Source organism: Cervus canadensis, chromosome 24, assembly GCF_019320065.1.
Source record: "Cervus canadensis isolate Bull #8, Minnesota chromosome 24, ASM1932006v1, whole genome shotgun sequence".
In the NCBI taxonomy this organism is placed as follows: Eukaryota; Metazoa; Chordata; class Mammalia; order Artiodactyla; family Cervidae; genus Cervus; species Cervus canadensis.
In genome coordinates, this window is record NC_057409.1 from 634412 (window position 1) to 652801 (window position 18390).

Consider the following 18390-nt stretch of genomic DNA (forward strand, 5'->3'; position numbering starts at 1 on the left):
ACTGGAGGAGAGACTCCCCCAGCTCCGTGTCTGGTCTGCGAGGGGCCACACTGGAGGAGAGACTCCCCCAGCTCCGTGTCTGGTCTGCGAGGGGCCACACTGGAGGAGAGACTCCCCCAGCTCCATGTCTGGTCTGCAGGGACCGCACTGGCGGAGAGACTCCCCCAGCTCCGTGTCTGGTCTGCGAGGGGCCACACTGGAGGAGAGACTCCCCCAGCTCCATGCTGGATCCTGCAGGGACCGCGACTGGCGGAGAGACTCCCCAGCTCCGTGTCTGGTCTGCGAGGGGCCACACTGGAGGAGAAAGACTCCCCCAGCTCATGTCTGGTTCTGCAGGGAGCACTGGCCGGAGAGCCTCCCCCAGTCCGTTGTCTGGTTGCCGAGGGGCCACTGGAGGAGAGACTCCCCAGCTCCGGTGTGTCTGGCGAGGGACCAACACTGATGGAGAGACTCCCCCAGCTCAATGTCTGGTCTAAGCGAGGGGCCACACTGGAGGAGAGAAACTCCCCCAGGTCCATTCCTGTGTCTGGCGAGGGGCCACACTGGAGGAGAAGACTCCCCCAGCTCCGTGTGTGGTCTGCGAGGGGACCAACACTGGAGGAGAGACTCCCCCAGCTCCATGTCTGGTCTGCGAGGGACCACACTGGAGGAGAGACTCCCCCAGATCCATGTCTGGTCTGCAGGGACCGCACTGGAGGAGAGATTCCCCCGGCTCCATGTCTGGTCTGCAGGGACCACACTGGAGGAGAGACTCCCCCAGCTCCATGTCTGGTCTGCGAGGGGCCACACTGGAGGAGAGACTCCCCCAGCTCCGTGTCTGGTCTGCGAGGGACCACACTGGAGGAGAGACTCCCCCAGGTCCGTGTCTGGTCTGCAGGGACCGCACTGGAGGAGAGATTCCCCCGGCTCCATGTCTGGTCTGCGAGGGGCCACACTGGAGGAGAGACTCCCCCAGGTCCATGTCTGGTCTGCGAAGGGGCCCACACTGGAGGAGAGACCCCCCAGCCCGTGTCTGGTCTGCAGGGACCGCACTGGCGGAGAGACTCCCCCAGCTCCGTGTCTGGTCTGCGAGGGGCCACACTGGAGGAGAGACTCCCCCAGCTCCATGTCTGGTCTGCGAGGGGCCACACTGGAGGAGGGACTCCCCCAGCTCCATATCTGGTCTGCGAGGTAACACACTGGAGGAGAGACTCCCCCAGCCTCATGTCTGGTCTGCAGGGACCACACTGGAGGAGAGACTCCCCCAGCTCCATGTCTGGTGTGCGAGGGGCCACACTGGAGGAGAGACTCCCCCAGCTCCGGGTCTGGTCTGCAGGGACCGCACTGGAGGAGAGACTCCCCCAGCTCCATGTCTGGTCTGCAGGGACCGCACTGGAGGAGAGATTCCCGCAGAGGCGTAGGTCCCAGGGCTCGGGCTCTCTGGACAATCAGGAAGGTGCCCGGGCGTCCCCACGCACGCTCCCACCTAATGACACCTGAGGGAACCCGGGTGTTAATAGCTGTGGGGGCACTCTGTCAGTTTCCTTTTGGACACTGTGGCAACTTTCTGTGTGCTCAATGAAGCCCCCGGTCCGCTTTCCTCCCGATCCAATACTGTAATGGGACAGTCTGGATGAGCCAAACATGATTATCTCAGTCGCCCTTTAAGCTGCAATTGGGACTCTGTGCTGTTTTCTCAGGAGTTTCTGATCATGCCAGGGTCTCCCTCACCCCTTCTGGGGAGGGACATACTGAGCAAGGTCCAGGCCTCTGTTTTCATGAATATGGAACGCACTCTTCTTAATGAAACAAACTGTAAATCCTAGAGTGTGAGCTGATGAAAAAACTGTGGGTTGAGCACAAAATGCCGTTCCTGTCATTATCAAGCTCAAAGACCCTCACCTGTTTTCACATCAAAAGCAGTATCCACTAAAGCCCGAGGTTAAGGAATGGGCAAAACCTTACTGTACTCACTCCTCATGATGTAAGTGGGATCTTAAACTCTAAAGTCCAGAACGACAATGGATCCACCTTTAAAGCTGCTGTAACTCAAGGGGTGTCAAAAATTCTAGGAATAGAATATCACCGACCCTGTTCCTAGAGACCCCAAACTCCAGAGAAGTTTGAAAAGGCTAATGACACTATTAAGAGATATTTGCATAAGTTAACTCAAGAGACTCAGGACAATTGGCTTAAAGTTCTACCCTTAGCTTTAATGAGGGCTCGGACTGCCCTTAAAAGGAAGGACTGTCCCCCTTTGAATGTATCTATGGAAGACCCTTCTTATGCGCAGACACTGTTTTAGACCCTGAAGCCTTAGAATTAACTATGTGAGTCAGCTTTCAGCCTTTCAAGAGACATTATAGAAACTCTGGGAGGTGACTTCTGACCCAGCCTTTGAGTCAAACAAGCCGCTGTTTGATCAGGAACTGAGATGGGCCTGAGAATCTAGGTGGGCCTGCTTTTATCTTCACCAGCAATCATGTGTGATGCCTCTCTTTAATCTGATGATATCTAGCAATCCTAAAATGGACTGGTGCAACACTTTGTACTTTAACTATGGACATAATGTAACTTTTAACTTTGATTATGTTTTAACTTGGTTTAATGACTATTTTGCTGCACATAAAAAGGTAAATGGGTCTAGATCTGGTGGTTTTCAACCTGATGCTTAACAAATATGGGATGAGGTTATATGGCTAACTCCTAAAAAGGGACGCCTACTATCTCAGTTCACTTCAATTGCTCAGTCGTGTCCACATCTTTGCAACCCCAAGGACTGCAGTACACCAGGCCTCCCTGTCCATCACCATCTCCCAGAGCTTACTCAAACTCATGTCCATTGAGTTGGTGATGTCATCCAACCATCTCATCCTCTGTCGTCCCCTTCTCTTCTTGCCTTCAATCTTTCCCAGCATCAGGGTCTTTTCAAATGACTCAGTTCTTCGCATCAGGTGGCCAAAGTATTGGAGTTTCAGCTTCAGCATCAGTCCTTCCAATGAACACCCAGGATTGATCTCCTTTAGGATGGACTGGTTGGATCTCCTTGCAGTCCAAAGGGACTCTCAAGAGACTTCTCCAACACCACAGTTCAAAAGCATCAATTCTTCAGTGCTCAGCTTTCTTTATATTCAACTCTCACATCCATACATGACTACTGGAAAAACCATAGCTTTGACTAGATGGACTTTTGTTGGCAAAATAATGTCTCTGCTTTTTTTTTTGTCTTTTTTTTTTTTTTGTCTCTGCTTTTTAATGTGCTGTCTAGGTTGATCATAACTTTTCATCCAAGGAGCAAGTGCCTTTGAATTTCATGGCTGCAGTCACCATCAACAGTGATTTTGGAGCCCCCAAAATAAAGTATGTCACTGTTTTCCCATCTATTTGCCATGAAGTGATGGGACCAGATGCCATGATCTTAGTTTTCTGAATGTTGAGTTTTAAGCCAACTTTTTCACTCTTCTCTTTCACTTTCATCAAGAGGCTCTTCAGTTCTTCCTTTCTGCCATAAGGGTGGTGTCATCTGCATATCTGAGGTTATTGATATTTCTCCCGGCAATCTTGACTCCAGCTTGTGCTTCATCCAGCCCAGTGTTTCTCATGATGTACTGTGCATATAAGTTAAATAAGCAGGGTGTCAATATACAGCCTTGATGTACTCCTCTCCCTATTTGGAACAAGTCTGTTGTTTCTTGTTCTAACTGTTGCTTCTTGACCTGCATACAGATTTCTCAGGAGGCAGGTCAGGTGGTCTGGTATTCCCATCTCTTGAAGAATTTTCCACAGCTTGTTGTGATCCACAGTCAAAGGCTTTGGCATAGTCTATAAAGCAGAAGTAGATGTTTTTCTGGAACTCTCTTGCTTTTTAGATGACCCAGTAGATGTTGGCAATTTGATATCTAGTTCCTCTGCCTTTTCTGAATCCAGCTTGAACATCTGGAAGTTCACGGTTCACGTATTGCTGAATGACTTGGAAAATTTGGGGCATTACTTTGCTAGCGTGTGAGATGAGAGCAATTGTGCGCTAGTTTGAGCATTCTTTGGCATTGCCTTTCTTTGGGATTGGAATGAAAACTGACCTTTTCCAGTCCTGTGTCCACTGCTGAGTTTTCCAAATTTGCTGGCATATTGAGTGCAGCACTTTCACAGCATCATCTTTCAGGATTTGAAATAGCTCAACTGGAATTCCATCACCTTCACTAGCTTTGTTCGTAGTGATGCTTCCTAAAGCTCACTTGACTTCACATTCCAGGATGTCTGGCTCTAGGTGGGTGATCACACCATTATGCTTATCTGGGTTGTGAAGATTTTTTTGTATAGTTCTTCTGTGTATTCTTGCCACCTCTTCTTAATATCTTCTGCTTCTGTTAGGTCCACACCATTTCTGTCCTTTATTGTGCCCATCTTTGCATGAAATATTCCCTTGGTATCTCTAATTTTCTTGGAGAGATCTCTAGTCTTTCCCATTCTATTGTTTTCCTCTATTTCTTTGCACTGATCACTGAGGAAGGCATTCTTATCTCTCCTTGCTATTCTTTGGAACTCTGCATTCAAATGGGTATATCTTTCCTTTTCGCTTCTCTTTTTTTCACAGCTATTTGTAAGGCCTCCTCAGACAGTCATTTTGCTTTTTCATGTTTCTTTTTCTTGGGGATGGTCTTGATCCCTGTCTCCTGTACAATGTCATGAACCTCCATCCATACTTCATAAGGCACTCTATCAGATCTAGTCCCTTGAATCTATTTGTCGCTTCCACTGTATAATTGTAAGGGATTTGATTTGGGTCATATCTGAGTGGCCTAGTGGTTTTCCCTACTTTCTTCAATTTTAATTTGAATTTGGCAATAAGGAGTTCATGATCTGAGCCACAGTCAGCTCCCGGTCTTGTTTTTGCTGACTGTATAGAGCTTCTCCATCTTTGGCTGCAAAGAATATAATCAATCTGATTTTGGTATTGACCATCTGGTGATGTCCATATGTAGAATCTTCTCTATGTGTTGTTAGAAGAGGGTGTTTACTATGACAAGTGCATTCTCTTGGCAAAAATATTAGTCTTTGCCCTGCTTCATTCTGTACTCCAAGGCCAAATTTGCCTGTTACTCCAGGTGTTTCTTGATTTCCTACTTTTGCATTCTAGTCCCCTATAATGAAAAGGACATCTTTTTTGGGTGTTAGTTCTAGAAGGTCTTGTAGGTCTTCATGGAACCATTCAACTTCAGCTTCTTCAGCATTACTGGTCAGGGTATAGACCTGAATTACTGTGATATTGAATGGTTTGTCTTGGAAAAGAACAGAGATCATTCTGTTTTTGAGATTGGATACAAGTACTGCACTTCAGACTCTTTTGTAGACTATGATGGCTACTCCATTTCTTCTAAGGGATTCCTGCCCACAGTAGTAGATATAATGGTCATCTGAATTAAATTCACCCATTCCAGTTCATTTTAGTTTGCTGATTCCTAAAATGTTGACATTCACTCTTGCCATCTCCTGTTTGACCACTTCCAATTTGCCTTGATTCATGGACCTAACATTCCAGGTTCATGTGCAATATCGCTCTTTACAGCATCGGACCTTGCTTCTATCACTAGTCCCATCCACAACGGGGTGTTGTTTTTGCTTTGATTCTGTTTTTTCACTCTTTCTGGAGTTACTTCTCCACTGACCTCCAGTAGCATATTGAGCACCTATCGACCTGGGGAGTTCATCTTTCAGAGCCCCATCTTCTTGCCTTTTCATACTGTTCCTGGGGTTCTCAAGGCAAGAATACTTAAAGTATTCCATTCTCTTCTCCAGTGGACCACGTTTTGTCAGAACTCTCCACCATGACCTGTCCGTGTTGGGTGTCCCTACATGGCTCATAGTTTCATTGAGTTAGACAAGGCTGTGGTCCGTGTGATGAGATTGGTTAGTTTTCTTTGATTGTGGTTTTCATTCTGTCTGCCTTCTGATGGAGAAGGATAAGAGGCTTATGGAAGCTTCCTGATGGGAGAGACTGACTGAGGGGGAAACTGGGTCTTGTTCTGATGGGCGGGGCCATGCTCAGTAAATCTTTAATCCAATTTTCTGTTGATGGGTGCGGTTGTGTTCCTTCCCTGTTACTTACCTGGGTCCAAACTATGGTGGGGGTGATGAAGATAACGGCCATTCCTTCAAAAGGCCCCATGCATGCACTGCTACACTCAGTGCCCCCAACCCTGCAGCAGGCCGCCATCACCCACGCCTCCGCCGGAGGCTCCTGGACATTCACAGGCAAGTCTGGGTCAGTCTCCTGTGGGGTGACTGTTCCTTTCTTCTGGGTCCTGGTGCACACAAGGTTCTGTTTGTGCCTCCAAGAGTCTGTGTCCCCAGCCTTGTGTAAGTTCTGACAGTTCTGTGGTGGGGTTAATGGCGACCTCCTCCAAGAGGGCTTGGGCCATCCCCAGGTCTGCTGCACCCACAGCCCCTGCCTCTGCAGAAGTCCCCTGCTGACCCGGCCCTCCTCAGGAGACACACACACACAGCTCTGTCTCAGTCTCTGTGGGGTCTCTGGGTCCTGGTGCGCACAAGATCAGGGTTGAATAGGAACCCAGTTGGTTGGGGAGTGAGCCACAGGTGAAAATAACATTGCTCACATCATCCAGGCTTGGGACAAGGTTGCAGAGCTGGGCTTTCTGCCTGAACGTGTCTTTTTTCTGGTTGTCCAGCTGGAGAAGGGATACCACACACTGTCATTTGGTATCACCACACTGTATTGAGTTGTCAGTAACATTGCCGTCAGCCCCTTGAACTGATGCCCCTTGGACGAGGATCCTGGATAAATCCTCCTGGGCAGGCAGAGTTCATCCCTGGCTGCTCCTTTGCTTGGGTAGGAGGGGTTCCACTTCCACAGGCTTCTGGCTACGCCAGGGTGTGGCTCAGATCCCATCTGGAGGGAAGAGGCTGATATACTGGGCACCCCAATGACCCTTACTTGGGAACAGAAGACGTATTAAAATGCAGAATCAAGCTGTATCCCAGGGAATGGTGATAGGAAGGAGGCTGGAGGTGAGGGAGTTATGTTTTCCCTTTCCATGGTGCTGATGGGATTCTCTTCCTGAAGTGAGCAGAAGGGACTTGGCTAAAGGCACTCTGTTTGCCAAGAGGCCAGTCCTGGTCATGTGGCAGCAGCCACAATTCAGGCAAGAGAACCTTCTGGACGGGCAAGATGCTGCACATCAGGGCCAAGGAGGGCTGATATTTATCCTCCATCTCTCTTTTGGGCTTTATAACAAGCAACTTTTGTTAGCCACTGCAGTCAGTCTAGCTGGATTCTGAGGGTTTAAGGAATGTATCTACTTCTATAGCTGGGACTCAGCCTGGTGGAGATGACTCTATCACTCTGCCGTCCAGTGGGAGCTGTGCCCAAGCTTGCGCTCAGTCACTTTGGTCATGTACGACCCCGGCAGCCTATGGACTGCAGCCCACCATGCTCCTCTATCCACGGGATTTTCCTGGCAAGAAAAGTGGAGTGGGTTGCCATGCCCTTCTCCAGGTGATCTTCCCCACCTAGGAATCAAATCCACATCTCTCGCATTACAGGCAGACTCTTTACCCCCAGCTACCAAGGAAGCTCAATATGGTAGCCACTTGTGGCTACTGAACGCTTAAAATGTGGTTTTTCTAAGAGACATGTGATTTAAATTTAAAATATATATCAGCTTTCAAGAACTTACTACCAAAAAAGAGAATGTGAAATATTTCATTAATATTTTAAAAATTCGATTACCTATTGAAATGATAATAATTTGGATATACTGCAATAAAGAAGACATTATTAAATTAACTGCACCTGTTTTTCACTTTTAAAAATGTGGCTACCAGAAAATTTAAAATTACATATGTGGCTTGCACTGTGTTTCTATTGGAAGGTGCTGTTCCAGAAGTCTCTGGATGACTTTCAGCAATTCTGAGGTGAGTGAGTGGCCAAGATGTGAAAACACCAGCAGGATGGATTTAGCACACTAGCATCCCTTGGGAAGTTCCAGACATAGGTGAGTCAGGAAACCCCCATTGAGGATGGGCTCAGGCCATGTTACTTGGGTGTAAAAGGGAAGAATGACCTCAGAGGACTGGACCTGTGGGTGACATCCAGGAATAAGAGAACTGGTGGTTTTCATTTCGCACCAGAATTTCTGTCCAGAAACCCAAGATGGGGCTGAGAGGTAAGAAGCCCCGAGGTGCACCCCCAAAGAGCTTGAAAGTGGCTTCCGGTGTCAGTAACCAACTAAGTGATTCTATTCTAGGGCCTTAGGAGCTTATTCACAAAGACCTTGTTGATCATGGCTATGGATTTCATATGTGTGTTTAGTCGCTCAGTCGTGTCTGACTCTTTGCGACCCCACAGACTGTAGCCCACCAGGTTCCTCTGTCCATGGGATTCTTCAGGCAAGAACACTGGAGTGGGTTGCCGTGCCCTCCTCCAGGGGATCTTCCCAACCCAGGGATCGAGCCTAGCCTCCCACATTGCAGGAAGATTCTTTACCGCCTGAGCCACCAGGGAAGCCCATGGGTTAAATCATAAATCCTGTGCAACAACTCCGTATTACGAGAACATGCTACCACTCAGAGCAGTGGGCACACTGCTGCTTTGCCCAGATCCCTTTCTGGTTCTGGGAACCCATCCCCCAGCTCCTGGGACTCTGCTGCTAATAAGCACAGCTGTGGGGAATTTCCTGGCCATCCAGGGGTCGGGACCCTACGCTTTTACAGCCACCAGGGGTGCGGTTCAATCTCTGGTCAGGGAACTAAGATCCTGTAAGCCGAGAGGCATGGCAAAACTACAGCTGTGATCCCCTTTAGATGATTGCCTGTGGGCTACAGGTACCCCCTTGCCTGTTCAGAGAGTTGAAGTCCCCACAGCCAGCGACTGACTGGTGTAGGTCATGAGACTTGGCCCCAGATGGAATGACTGGGCTGCCACTTCTGCTCAGAGCCCCCCTGTGACCAGGCTGAGGCCACATCTGAAATCACACTCTTGGCTTCTTCCCTTTTCTGGTCCTGCTCCCCGCACTCCTCTGGTTTCTCCTGGAGGCACTTCCTTAAGTCACTTGTTCCCAAAAGCTCACCTCTGCTTTTCCTTCTGGGGAACCCCACCAGAAAACAGACTTTATTGTGGGTGTGGTCTTGACCTTGGGTGGTGGCCAGGTGATACACACCCACTGACTGTGTGTGGGATTCCAAACCCTTGGGATACTCTTGCTGAGAGCCCTGGTTGTGTGTGCAGAAGGGCAGGGACCACAGGGGCCAGGAGAGGGCCCGTGTGTGGCCTGCCTCACTCCAGGCCATGGCCATGAAGCAACCATGAACATCACACCAACAGCCACATGACTTCCCTCCGACCATTTATTTTGTTGTTGTTTAATCAGGCACTTTCCCAAACATGTCGTGATCTCCTGCATTGGCTCTCATCCAGAAAGTTGAAACCATGTCCCACTTCTCATCATCTTCACGATACCCTCTGCTCTCTTATTTAAAGTATTTCAAAGTAAAGATCGAAACAGGACCTTGGCTGAGTTTTGAAACACAGAAGTGTATTCTAGGCCTATGTTTATAGATAAAGTGGTGGGTGGGGAAGAATGATGAGTCCAGGGATGCTGGGGGGAAAATCCACAGCAAGGGTAGTCACACAGGTGGGCAAGCAAGATGGGGAAGGGTGTCTGAGGCCTAGGGGCTTCAGAATTATCAGAAACTGCTGACTTAATGATGGGGAGAGCCTTAGAAAAATCTAGAAATACACACCGTCTCCACATGGGAAGTGCCCACTTCCCCGTAAGGCAGACTAAAAAAAAAAAGAAAGCCCCAAAACACACATTAACCAAACACAAAAACACACAGCAAACTCTAAGTCTCCAGATAAACATTCACAAATAGGCACTTGATGTCTTCAGCTCTGGGGTTGGAGAAACCTGGGGCTTGGGCCCCCAAAGGCAGAAGCCACTGTTCCCAAAGCAGGAACAACAGCTTCTGAAGGCGCTGGGGTCCCATCTGCTGCGGGAGTACTGGCCCAGCTGGACGGGCAGAAGGCTTGTTTAAAGAAGACCCGCCCCTCTCATTTCACTGAGATAGTGACTTATGGAAGCGCTGCATCCTGTTCATTTCCTGAATATAGTGAAGTGGTATTTCTAAAGAGTGCATCGCGGAAAGGGCAAATGCTGGCCATTTAAATGCGGGTGGCTGCCTCCTGGAGGCCAGGGCCAGACCCCGTTTGCTACTGGGCCCTGTACCTTCAGAGCCCACCCCTGTGCCTGGTACTCAGCCACACAATACAGGTTTGTTGAATGAGTGAATAATCCAAGAAGAAAATCTCAATTCTTCAGGAATCCAAATTTACAAACTTTTCGTTGGTTATAAATCAGCTCCTTTTTAACCCTCAAAGTGGAATTATAATTCACTTATTCTCCAAAGTCAGCTGTCCTTAAAAGGAAATTTTAAAGCTGGAACTAAGTCTTTTCAGTGGGAGCCAGGGAATGAATCTGATTATGTCCAAATGAAAGGATTTTCAGCAGATGTACTAAGAAACTTCAGTGGGGGTAATCGGTCCATCTCTAAGGCCAGTAGCTGGCCCAGAACTGGCTGTTCGGGCTGGAGCTTAGGGCAGGGTCTTTATGTCTTGCGCCTAACATCTGGAGAGGAGAGGTGGGTCTCTAATTGTGTCCTGCGGTGGGGAGGTCTGAGCCTGGCTGGCGGGGATGAAGTCCTTGTCTAGCTGCCTGGAGAGACAGCATGGGAGCAGGAAGTAGAGGCCGCGAGAGGAGAGGGGTTGGGGAGGCCAGAGAATTGAGAACCTGGCAGAAAAGATGGATTACACAGCTCGCCCTGGGGCATCTTTGTACAAGGAACTCTTGGGCCACAGGGATGCTGGTGTGGGGAGGAACTCCCAAACATCTGGGAGAGCCTGGGTCCATGAGAAAGATGAGGCAGAAGGAGCGTCTTGGAAACTGAGAAGGCTGTGCTGATAAAATCTGCTTCCAGCAAAGGTTCTGAGCTTGATGATTGGACCCTCAGGGAATTGGGGGCTGCCAGTGGTACCTACACTGCAGAGGGCAAGCCGGGGGCATCTGAGGCAGGCTGGAAAGGAATGAATAAATGGGGGTGGCCCCCTGGACACCCCAAGGGCAGTGAATTTCAAAGGATGTGGCAGTTCAAGGTACATCTGGATTCCAGAATCCTTTTCCAAGCTGGCTGCCTTGACCCTCGGGGTCTGGCTACTGGGCAAACTGGTCATCCCAGAACGTCCTTCCCTTCTCCTCTCATCCAGTTTTGGATAACAGACTAAAGATTCTGGGGGAAGGTTTTGGGTTCTGGGATTTTTTTGTTTGTTTTTCACATCAGGGCTATACAGACTCTGGCCAAATGTTCAGCTATTTTCAGGAAGGTCAGAATGGAGGCTCACAGGCGGAGGTGACATGGTGGATGCTGAGGCCCTTCTGAGAGAGGGCAAGGCACGGATACCCCAAACCCCTCCCCACTGCTTGAAGGCCCCTCAGTGGTGGCCTGCAGTCCAGTTCAGGCAGGGGGTGCTCTGGGGAAGTCTGGAGAAGTCAGGGAGGGAGGGGTCACCCGGGCCCCTGTGTGTCAGCCCGACAACTGGGTTTCCTCCTTTTTGTTATCCAAGCGCCTGACTCAGCTTTGGTTGCTGAGTACTCACTCCAAACACGGTGACCTTGAGTAAACACGTCGCAGCCACGCGACTAGGTGAGGAGCCAGGCCGCCTCCCCTCACGGAGGCCCTTTCTTCTAGAGATCTTAGTAGGTTCTGGTAACTGACAACTGGGGCCACCTTCCCCCCCTCTTCCCTCGCTTTAGATTTCCACTCTTCCGTTTAAAACTCACCAAGACAGAGAAAGCCCTCGGAAAACCAGACCCCCACCCTCAACCCCGCACGAGCAGAAGCCGGTTTCGGGGGTTCTCTCCTCCCACGACCTCGCTGTGTGGCCCCTTTCCAGGTCCTGTAAGTAAAAGTAAAATTGAAAGTAGGAACGTTTTCCCCCAAGTTCCCTGATGGCTATTGCTGAAGGGCATCCTGCAATCACACTGAGGACCACAGAGGCTGGTCCGGCCCCAGCTCGGGTGGCCGACGGGCTGCGACCCGCTCACGGCAGCCCCGGGCGGCTCAGGGCTCCATGTGCCACCACTTGAAGGCGAAGGGCTTCCGGCGCACGTTGGTGCCGCAGTGCACCTCGCCCAGAAACTTGTGGTAGGCGGAGATGTCGTCCACGAAAGTGCAGCAGAGGCCCAGGGGCTCCAGCAGGGAGCGCACATGTGTCTCCAGGCAGCACACCTCCTCCACCTGGGGCCCGAACGGCTTGGGGATGCCCAGGTCCTTGTCCAGCACAATCATGTTCACCTGGGACGGGGAGGCGGGGCCGCAGTTACATTTGGTGAGCGCCTGCTCTGCCCCGCCCTGTTCCGAACCCTCCAACAACCCTGTGATCTAGGGACTGTGGTCGCCCCCACTTTACAGATGAGGAAACTGAGGCTCAGAGGGGGCTAAGCACCCCATACACAGAGGAGCTAAGTGGAAAGCCTAGCAACCCGCCCCTGCATGTACGTGTACGGACACACATGTGCATGCAGCTATGTATGTATGCATCGGTGTGTGCATTGCAGGCATGCGTGTACATGTGTTTTCATGTGTGTATATACACATCTACGTTTGTGTGTGTGTGTTTTAACCTCTTTCTAGCTCATAGAAGACTCTCCTCTATGATTACAAGAATCTCTCTTGTCTGTAAAGCCTTTTAAATTTACAAAGCACTCTCCACTGTGTTAAGGTGAAGGCTCCCCAGGGCCCCAGGGGGCAACCAGGATGAGCAATCCTCCCAGCAGGGTGAGTGCCGGGGTGGGAGGCCACACAGCAGCTCAGCCGGGCCCGGGGCCTGGGGCCTGGACCTCGCGATCGGCCAGCCTCAGCCGAGGGGTCCCTCTGGGTCCAGCCCGCCCCCACTGACGGTTCGGGTGAGGTCTGGAGCCCGGAGCACCTCACCATGTTTGGGAAGAAGGCCCTGGCCTGGCGGCTCTCGTCCATCTTGAACAGGGCGGGCAGGTCGATGATGTCCTGCTCCGTCAGTCCCAGCTCCTTCTTGAGGATGTCCCGGTTCCAGTCCAGGCAGCGCTGGGTGACGGGGAAGAAGGGACGGCGGGCGGGTGAGGGGCACCCCGACACCTCTGCCCACCTCACCCCTGCCTGAGGCATCAGACCTGGGGCCCCCGCACTCCAGGCAGCCTGCAGGGCTCCTCCAGCACGGGGCCACCTCTCTGGTGCGCCTCCCACCCGTACGAGTGATAGAGAACGAGAGAGAAAGCTACAGAATTCACACCAGACGCTCACAGAAATGACACTCAGTACTCTTTCACTGATCACCAGCTGCGAGTCGGACCCCAAGTGCGTGCCATGCAGTACCCTGCTGAATCCTCAGGCCACCCCAGGCGGTAAGAATAACAGCGACAATGGTTTAGATTAATAATAATAAAAACTAATATGTACAATTTCCCTAAGTGTATGTTCTAAGTGCTTTACATACGTCACTTATTTCAGCCTCAATCTCATGAGGTGGACACCATCAGTATCTGTCGGGAGCCGTTATGGGAGGTCCCGCCCGTGACGAGGTCATGAAGAAAATACCGGGCAGGCAAGGCTGTCCGAGACCCCATCCATGACGAGGTCACGAGGGAAATACCTGACAGGCAAGGCCGTGTAGGATAAGGGACCCTCCAGGTTGGCCTCGGCCTCTACCCTACCCTATATCCTCCCCCCTTTTCTGCTGTTGTTCTTGTTTGCCCTGCTGCGGATTCTTGTGTTGCCTGCCGAGAGCTCTCCTGCTCCTCTTTCACTGAGTGAGGACCAAATTAAAACCCTAATTAATAAATCTCCTGGACGCTGGTACCCTATGAAGGGGCCAGGGATGAAGGAAATGCTTCAGTTCAAACCCTTTTGCTGGCATTCTGGCTTGTTTGATAAATGTGTGCTCTCATTGCACAAAATGCTCATGATTGTTCTAAACATCCTAAACATAGTACGCTAACAAAAGAAACTATTAAGCATAGGCGGGGTGAAAAAAGCTCCACAAATATTATAGCCACAAATGTGCCTAATAGAAAATAGTTTAGATAGAGATTAGCTGGCGACTTTTTGCAGGTAATTAACTTTTGGACTAAGAGCCTATTTTGTGCCATATCTGCTGTTTTTGCAATCCTTTGCATTTCTGTTCTGTGAAAATGTAATCCTATCTAGTTCCCATAGAGATGACGCTTATTAGAAAGAAAATAGATTAATTATAAGAAAGACAGGGTCGGCTACTGAAGTTGCTTAAAGTTGCACCAGGTGCAAACCATAAATTGTCAACAGGCCTGAAAGCCAAAAGATATTATACATAGAGATTAACCATTAAAAAGGGCCTAATAGGCACAGAGCCCTTTGGGGGGTGAGGAAGCCCTATTAAAAAATACAAAAAATATTGTTTTAAAAGTGGTTATTAGATCAATGTTTGATTGATGTTAATGTGCTGAGGTTATGCAGTGGACACTATTGTTAATATGGTTAAAGATATAGTAAAATAAGAGTTTAGCCCTAGTGTAAAAACAATAAGATAACTGTTAATTTAACCAGGAGTGCTAAACAGGGGCTGCCTCACCAGAGCCACAGAGTCTTTGTGTGTTAAACTTTTTAGATAAATTTAGCTGAGAATTTCTGCAAAAAGACTGACTTTTATGTTAACAGGATTGTATGTCTATTATGTTACAACTTGCTGTACCATGAGACTGCCATTTTTCTGTTTTCTGCTAACCTCAAGGCCAGAAGATAATGTACAAAAAATCTATGGGAAAAGACTCTCATAAACAAAAATATACAGAGCACACCTGGTTTCGTGAAGGACAAGCTGATATAATGTTAACCTAAGTCTGTGTGCTTATCTGCCCCTTAGAAATGTACCAACTTAGGGTATAAAGGCGATGGTGAAAAATAAAGCAACTGCCAGACTCTGCTGCATATTCCTGGTCTGGTCTCTTTCTTTCTCTCTCTCTCTCTCTCCCTAGCAGACTTGGCCCTACAAGGCCGGTCCTACGTGTCTCTCTCTCGCCGACGCCGTTCATCCTGAGGGTTCCCCTGGATCCTGCCGGGGCTGGACCCCGACAAGTATCCCCTTACTAGAGATGAGGTGGCTCAGTGATGAATCCGCCTGCCAAGGCAGGTGACGCAGGAGACACGGGTTCAATCTCCAGGTCGGGAAGATCCTCTGGAGGGGGAAATTGCAACGTATTCCAGCACTCTTGCTTGGGAAATCCCAAGGACAGAGAAGCCTGGAGGACTACAGTTCATGGGGTCACAGAGAGCCTGAGCACACTCATCCTGAGTGTTAGAGATGAGGGAACCTAAGACGCAGAGTCCATAGTGAGTGGTCCAGAGTCCTAGCCGAAAGTGAGGGGTCATAGTATGACCTCAGATCTACATGACGCCAAAAAATGACAACAGAGAGGAGTCGTGATAAAGTTAACTTTCAAACAGCTGTGAGGCCTTTGGGGAACTTTTGGAATTTTGGAAATGCTGGAATTTCTCCAGCATCCACTCCACCCCTCCCCTTGAAAAGTAGCAGCCAGTTATTGGGTTGGGTTTCACAGCTAGTGCCCCTACCTCTTTGTTCCAGGGATCAGGTCAAGGATGGGTAATAAACTAGGATTAAGGCAATCAGGATATGGAATTCCTCTGGTTACGAGAATTGGTTCAGGTTGGCACAATCAGAGTGAAATGCAAGGCTTTTGTTTAATTGTTGGGGGCATATAAGACCTCTCTCTCTGGATGGTAGGGGGGGTGGATGGGAGACCTTGAACTGCTGCAGCCAAGCTCCTGCCGTGAGGGCACCTGCAGAACCCAGGAAATGCAGAGAGATGGGGCCAGGGCCCGGATCGACCTATGCCTGAAATCCACGCCACTGTTGAACTTTCCTCTTGTATGAGCCAACCATGCCCTTTTGTTTAAACATGTCTGAGTTTTTTTTTTTAACTTGGTGCTTTAAATATGCCCATGCAAATAAAGAGAGATCTAATTCAACTAAATAGGACCCTGTTGACTGGTTTCTACTTCTGGATGCAATTTTGAGATTGAGGGATTCAGAAAGTAGAATTCATCCATAGATAGAAAACTTCAGGAATCTGTGACCCCTAAAAAATAAAACTTCAGGGCATATCTTCATATAAGAGTTTTCCTGGAAAGTAGGTCTGTGGTTTTCATATTTTGGTGTCTGTGGGTCTCCCCCAAACGTTGCGGGCTCTAGCCTTACAGAACCTTCGGCTCTTGAGCACTGCTTGATACATCTTCCTGATCTCCTGTCTGCTTCCAGCCTCTGCTGACCTGCACGTCCCCCCGCTGCCACATCATTCAGCTTCCAGTACGGGAGCAAGTCAGGAAGGCGGGACCGCATGCTCGCTGAGGCCCTTCCCTCTGTTGTGTGCCCTGGATTCCTCGCCATCCCCTAGGGCAGCCCCAAGGATATGACAGGCGCCAGCGGTCACAGCCTCTTCCCTCCCACAAGCCCTGGCCCTGCGCTCACCTGGAAGTACTGGTTCTCCTGCACGAGGCTCTCATTGGACAGAATCTTGTTGATGGTGATGCGCTTGCTGCTCATCCCGCCCAGGCCTGTGGGTCGGAGGACAGGGCACGGTCTATGTCCAGCCTGGTGCTCCTCTTTGCCAGGACTCTCAGCTTCTGGGCTACCTCTCAGGCTGAGGGCGACGGACCGGGGACAGGCAGGAGCGTGGGAGGGCAGCCCCCGTGGACGCTGCTTTCCCCAGGGCTGGCCATGTCACTGGGACCAGGGAAGCAGGGGGCTGCTGCCTCGCTCTCTCTCTGGCCGGAGGGTGGGGTGGCACAAGAGGCCTGCTTCCAAGGATGAGCAGGCCAGGGGGCGGGTGGCAGAAGCAGGGTGCTAGGCGGTGACACCCTCTGGTTTCAGACCTGCCTCACGCCCGGCCCCCCTGCTGTTCTGAGCCTGCATCTACCTCCTGTCCCCTTGTGGTGGCCCATGTGGCTTCTGATTGGTGATACCCAATGCTTAGGGAGCACCTGCTATGTAGCAGGGAGTCTTCTAGATGTTCACTCGGATTAACTCAGTAGTCTTCCCCCCACCCATTTCTATCAGGTAGCTTCTAGCATTAAAGATGTAGACACGGAGGCACAGAGAAGTCCCACGACGCTTCCGAGGTCTTACAGTTGGTGGCTGAGCCAGTAAGCAGACCAGGAAGTCTGATTCCAGAGCCTAAGCTATTAACTCCTCTCCCCGGTCTGACGCGGGTGCACTGTTTCCTAGTCTTACAGCTTGGCAGTGGCAGATGGGGGCTGTCGCTGAGCTGTCTCCAACCCCTTGGACCTATTTGTACAAAGATAATAGTTCCTGTACCCTATGGGTAACTTTGAGGGGTTAATGTAGAAGGAAGCTTCCAGAAAGTTGAGACTCATGCCTGCCAATCTAAAAAAAATTTCCTATTGGTGGGAATTAAAAAAGGATAGTGGTCTTAAGTTCATCTTGTCCGTCCCTGACACCAGTCACTAACAGGAACACAGGAGGGCGGTCATATATGTATTAACCAGCCTGAGGGATACAGACTTTTGGGAGTAGGTGGATTAGAGACGCCAACCTGAAAAGTGACAAAAAGTAACCCACGAAAAACACTTAACCGGTCGTGGTGTCTCTAACCTGGCTCACTGTCTCTGCCTCATCAGCTTTCTTTCTTCCACAATTAATTTAAGAGCAAAGCTCACCCCAGTTTGTCTGCCTCAGTTAAGTGATGCCTGAATGAAGCAGACGGTTTCTCACTCTGGGACCAGTGGTGACGCCGTCTGACCCCGCATCGCGTCTGCGAGCTCCCTCTCCCTCCTGCCCCTAAACCGCAGTGTGCATGCTCTTCTCTAGCTTCCTTCCAAACACAAGGTCCCAGAATGCAGATCGCACTTCAGTTGTGAACCATTTAACTCTCCTCGGGGGCTGGTGCCATTTGAAGCGTCCCACACCGGGTCCCGAAGAACCTCGGGCCACTGTCGATGATCATAAGGGGCAGTGGGCAGCTTGAGGTGGGCCTGACCACAGCGCAGAGGCCAGGGCCGCCTCCCGCCAGGGTGACCCCATGGCCTCGGAGCGGGCTGACGACCGGAAGTGGAGCTGGGTGTTGGGGTCAAAGCGCTCACCGGCCCCGTCCTCCCAAAGGCCCCCCTGGGGGCCCGGCTCGCTGCCAGGGCCCCGTGAGCACTCACCTTTGAACATGATGGCCTCCCCGTGGCCCTCCTTCTGCTTCTCTCGGAAGAGCTTGTAGCAGGCTGAGGTGCTGGCCATGAGCATCCGGAATTTCTGCGGGAGATGGTCCAGCCGGCCGGTCAGCAGGGGGCAGGTGGCCCAGCCGC

The 18390-nt window shown here is 50.4% G+C and overlaps 1 protein-coding gene across 1 annotated transcript in view; it reads right to left on the minus strand.

The window, feature by feature from the left end:
* Window positions 1-9324: 9324 nt before the first annotated feature.
* The window catches only part of PADI2 (peptidyl arginine deiminase 2), a 55977-nt gene continuing 46911 nt past the window's right edge, over window positions 9325-18390 (minus strand). The window contains exons 13-16 of the mRNA XM_043445490.1: window positions 18244-18337; window positions 16547-16632; window positions 12985-13113; window positions 9325-12345 (exon numbers count right to left, since the gene is read on the minus strand). Of these exons, the coding sequence (XP_043301425.1) occupies window positions 12112-12345; window positions 12985-13113; window positions 16547-16632; window positions 18244-18337 (543 nt within the window). The 3' untranslated portion in view covers window positions 9325-12111. The remainder of the gene's footprint in view (window positions 12346-12984; window positions 13114-16546; window positions 16633-18243; window positions 18338-18390) is intronic.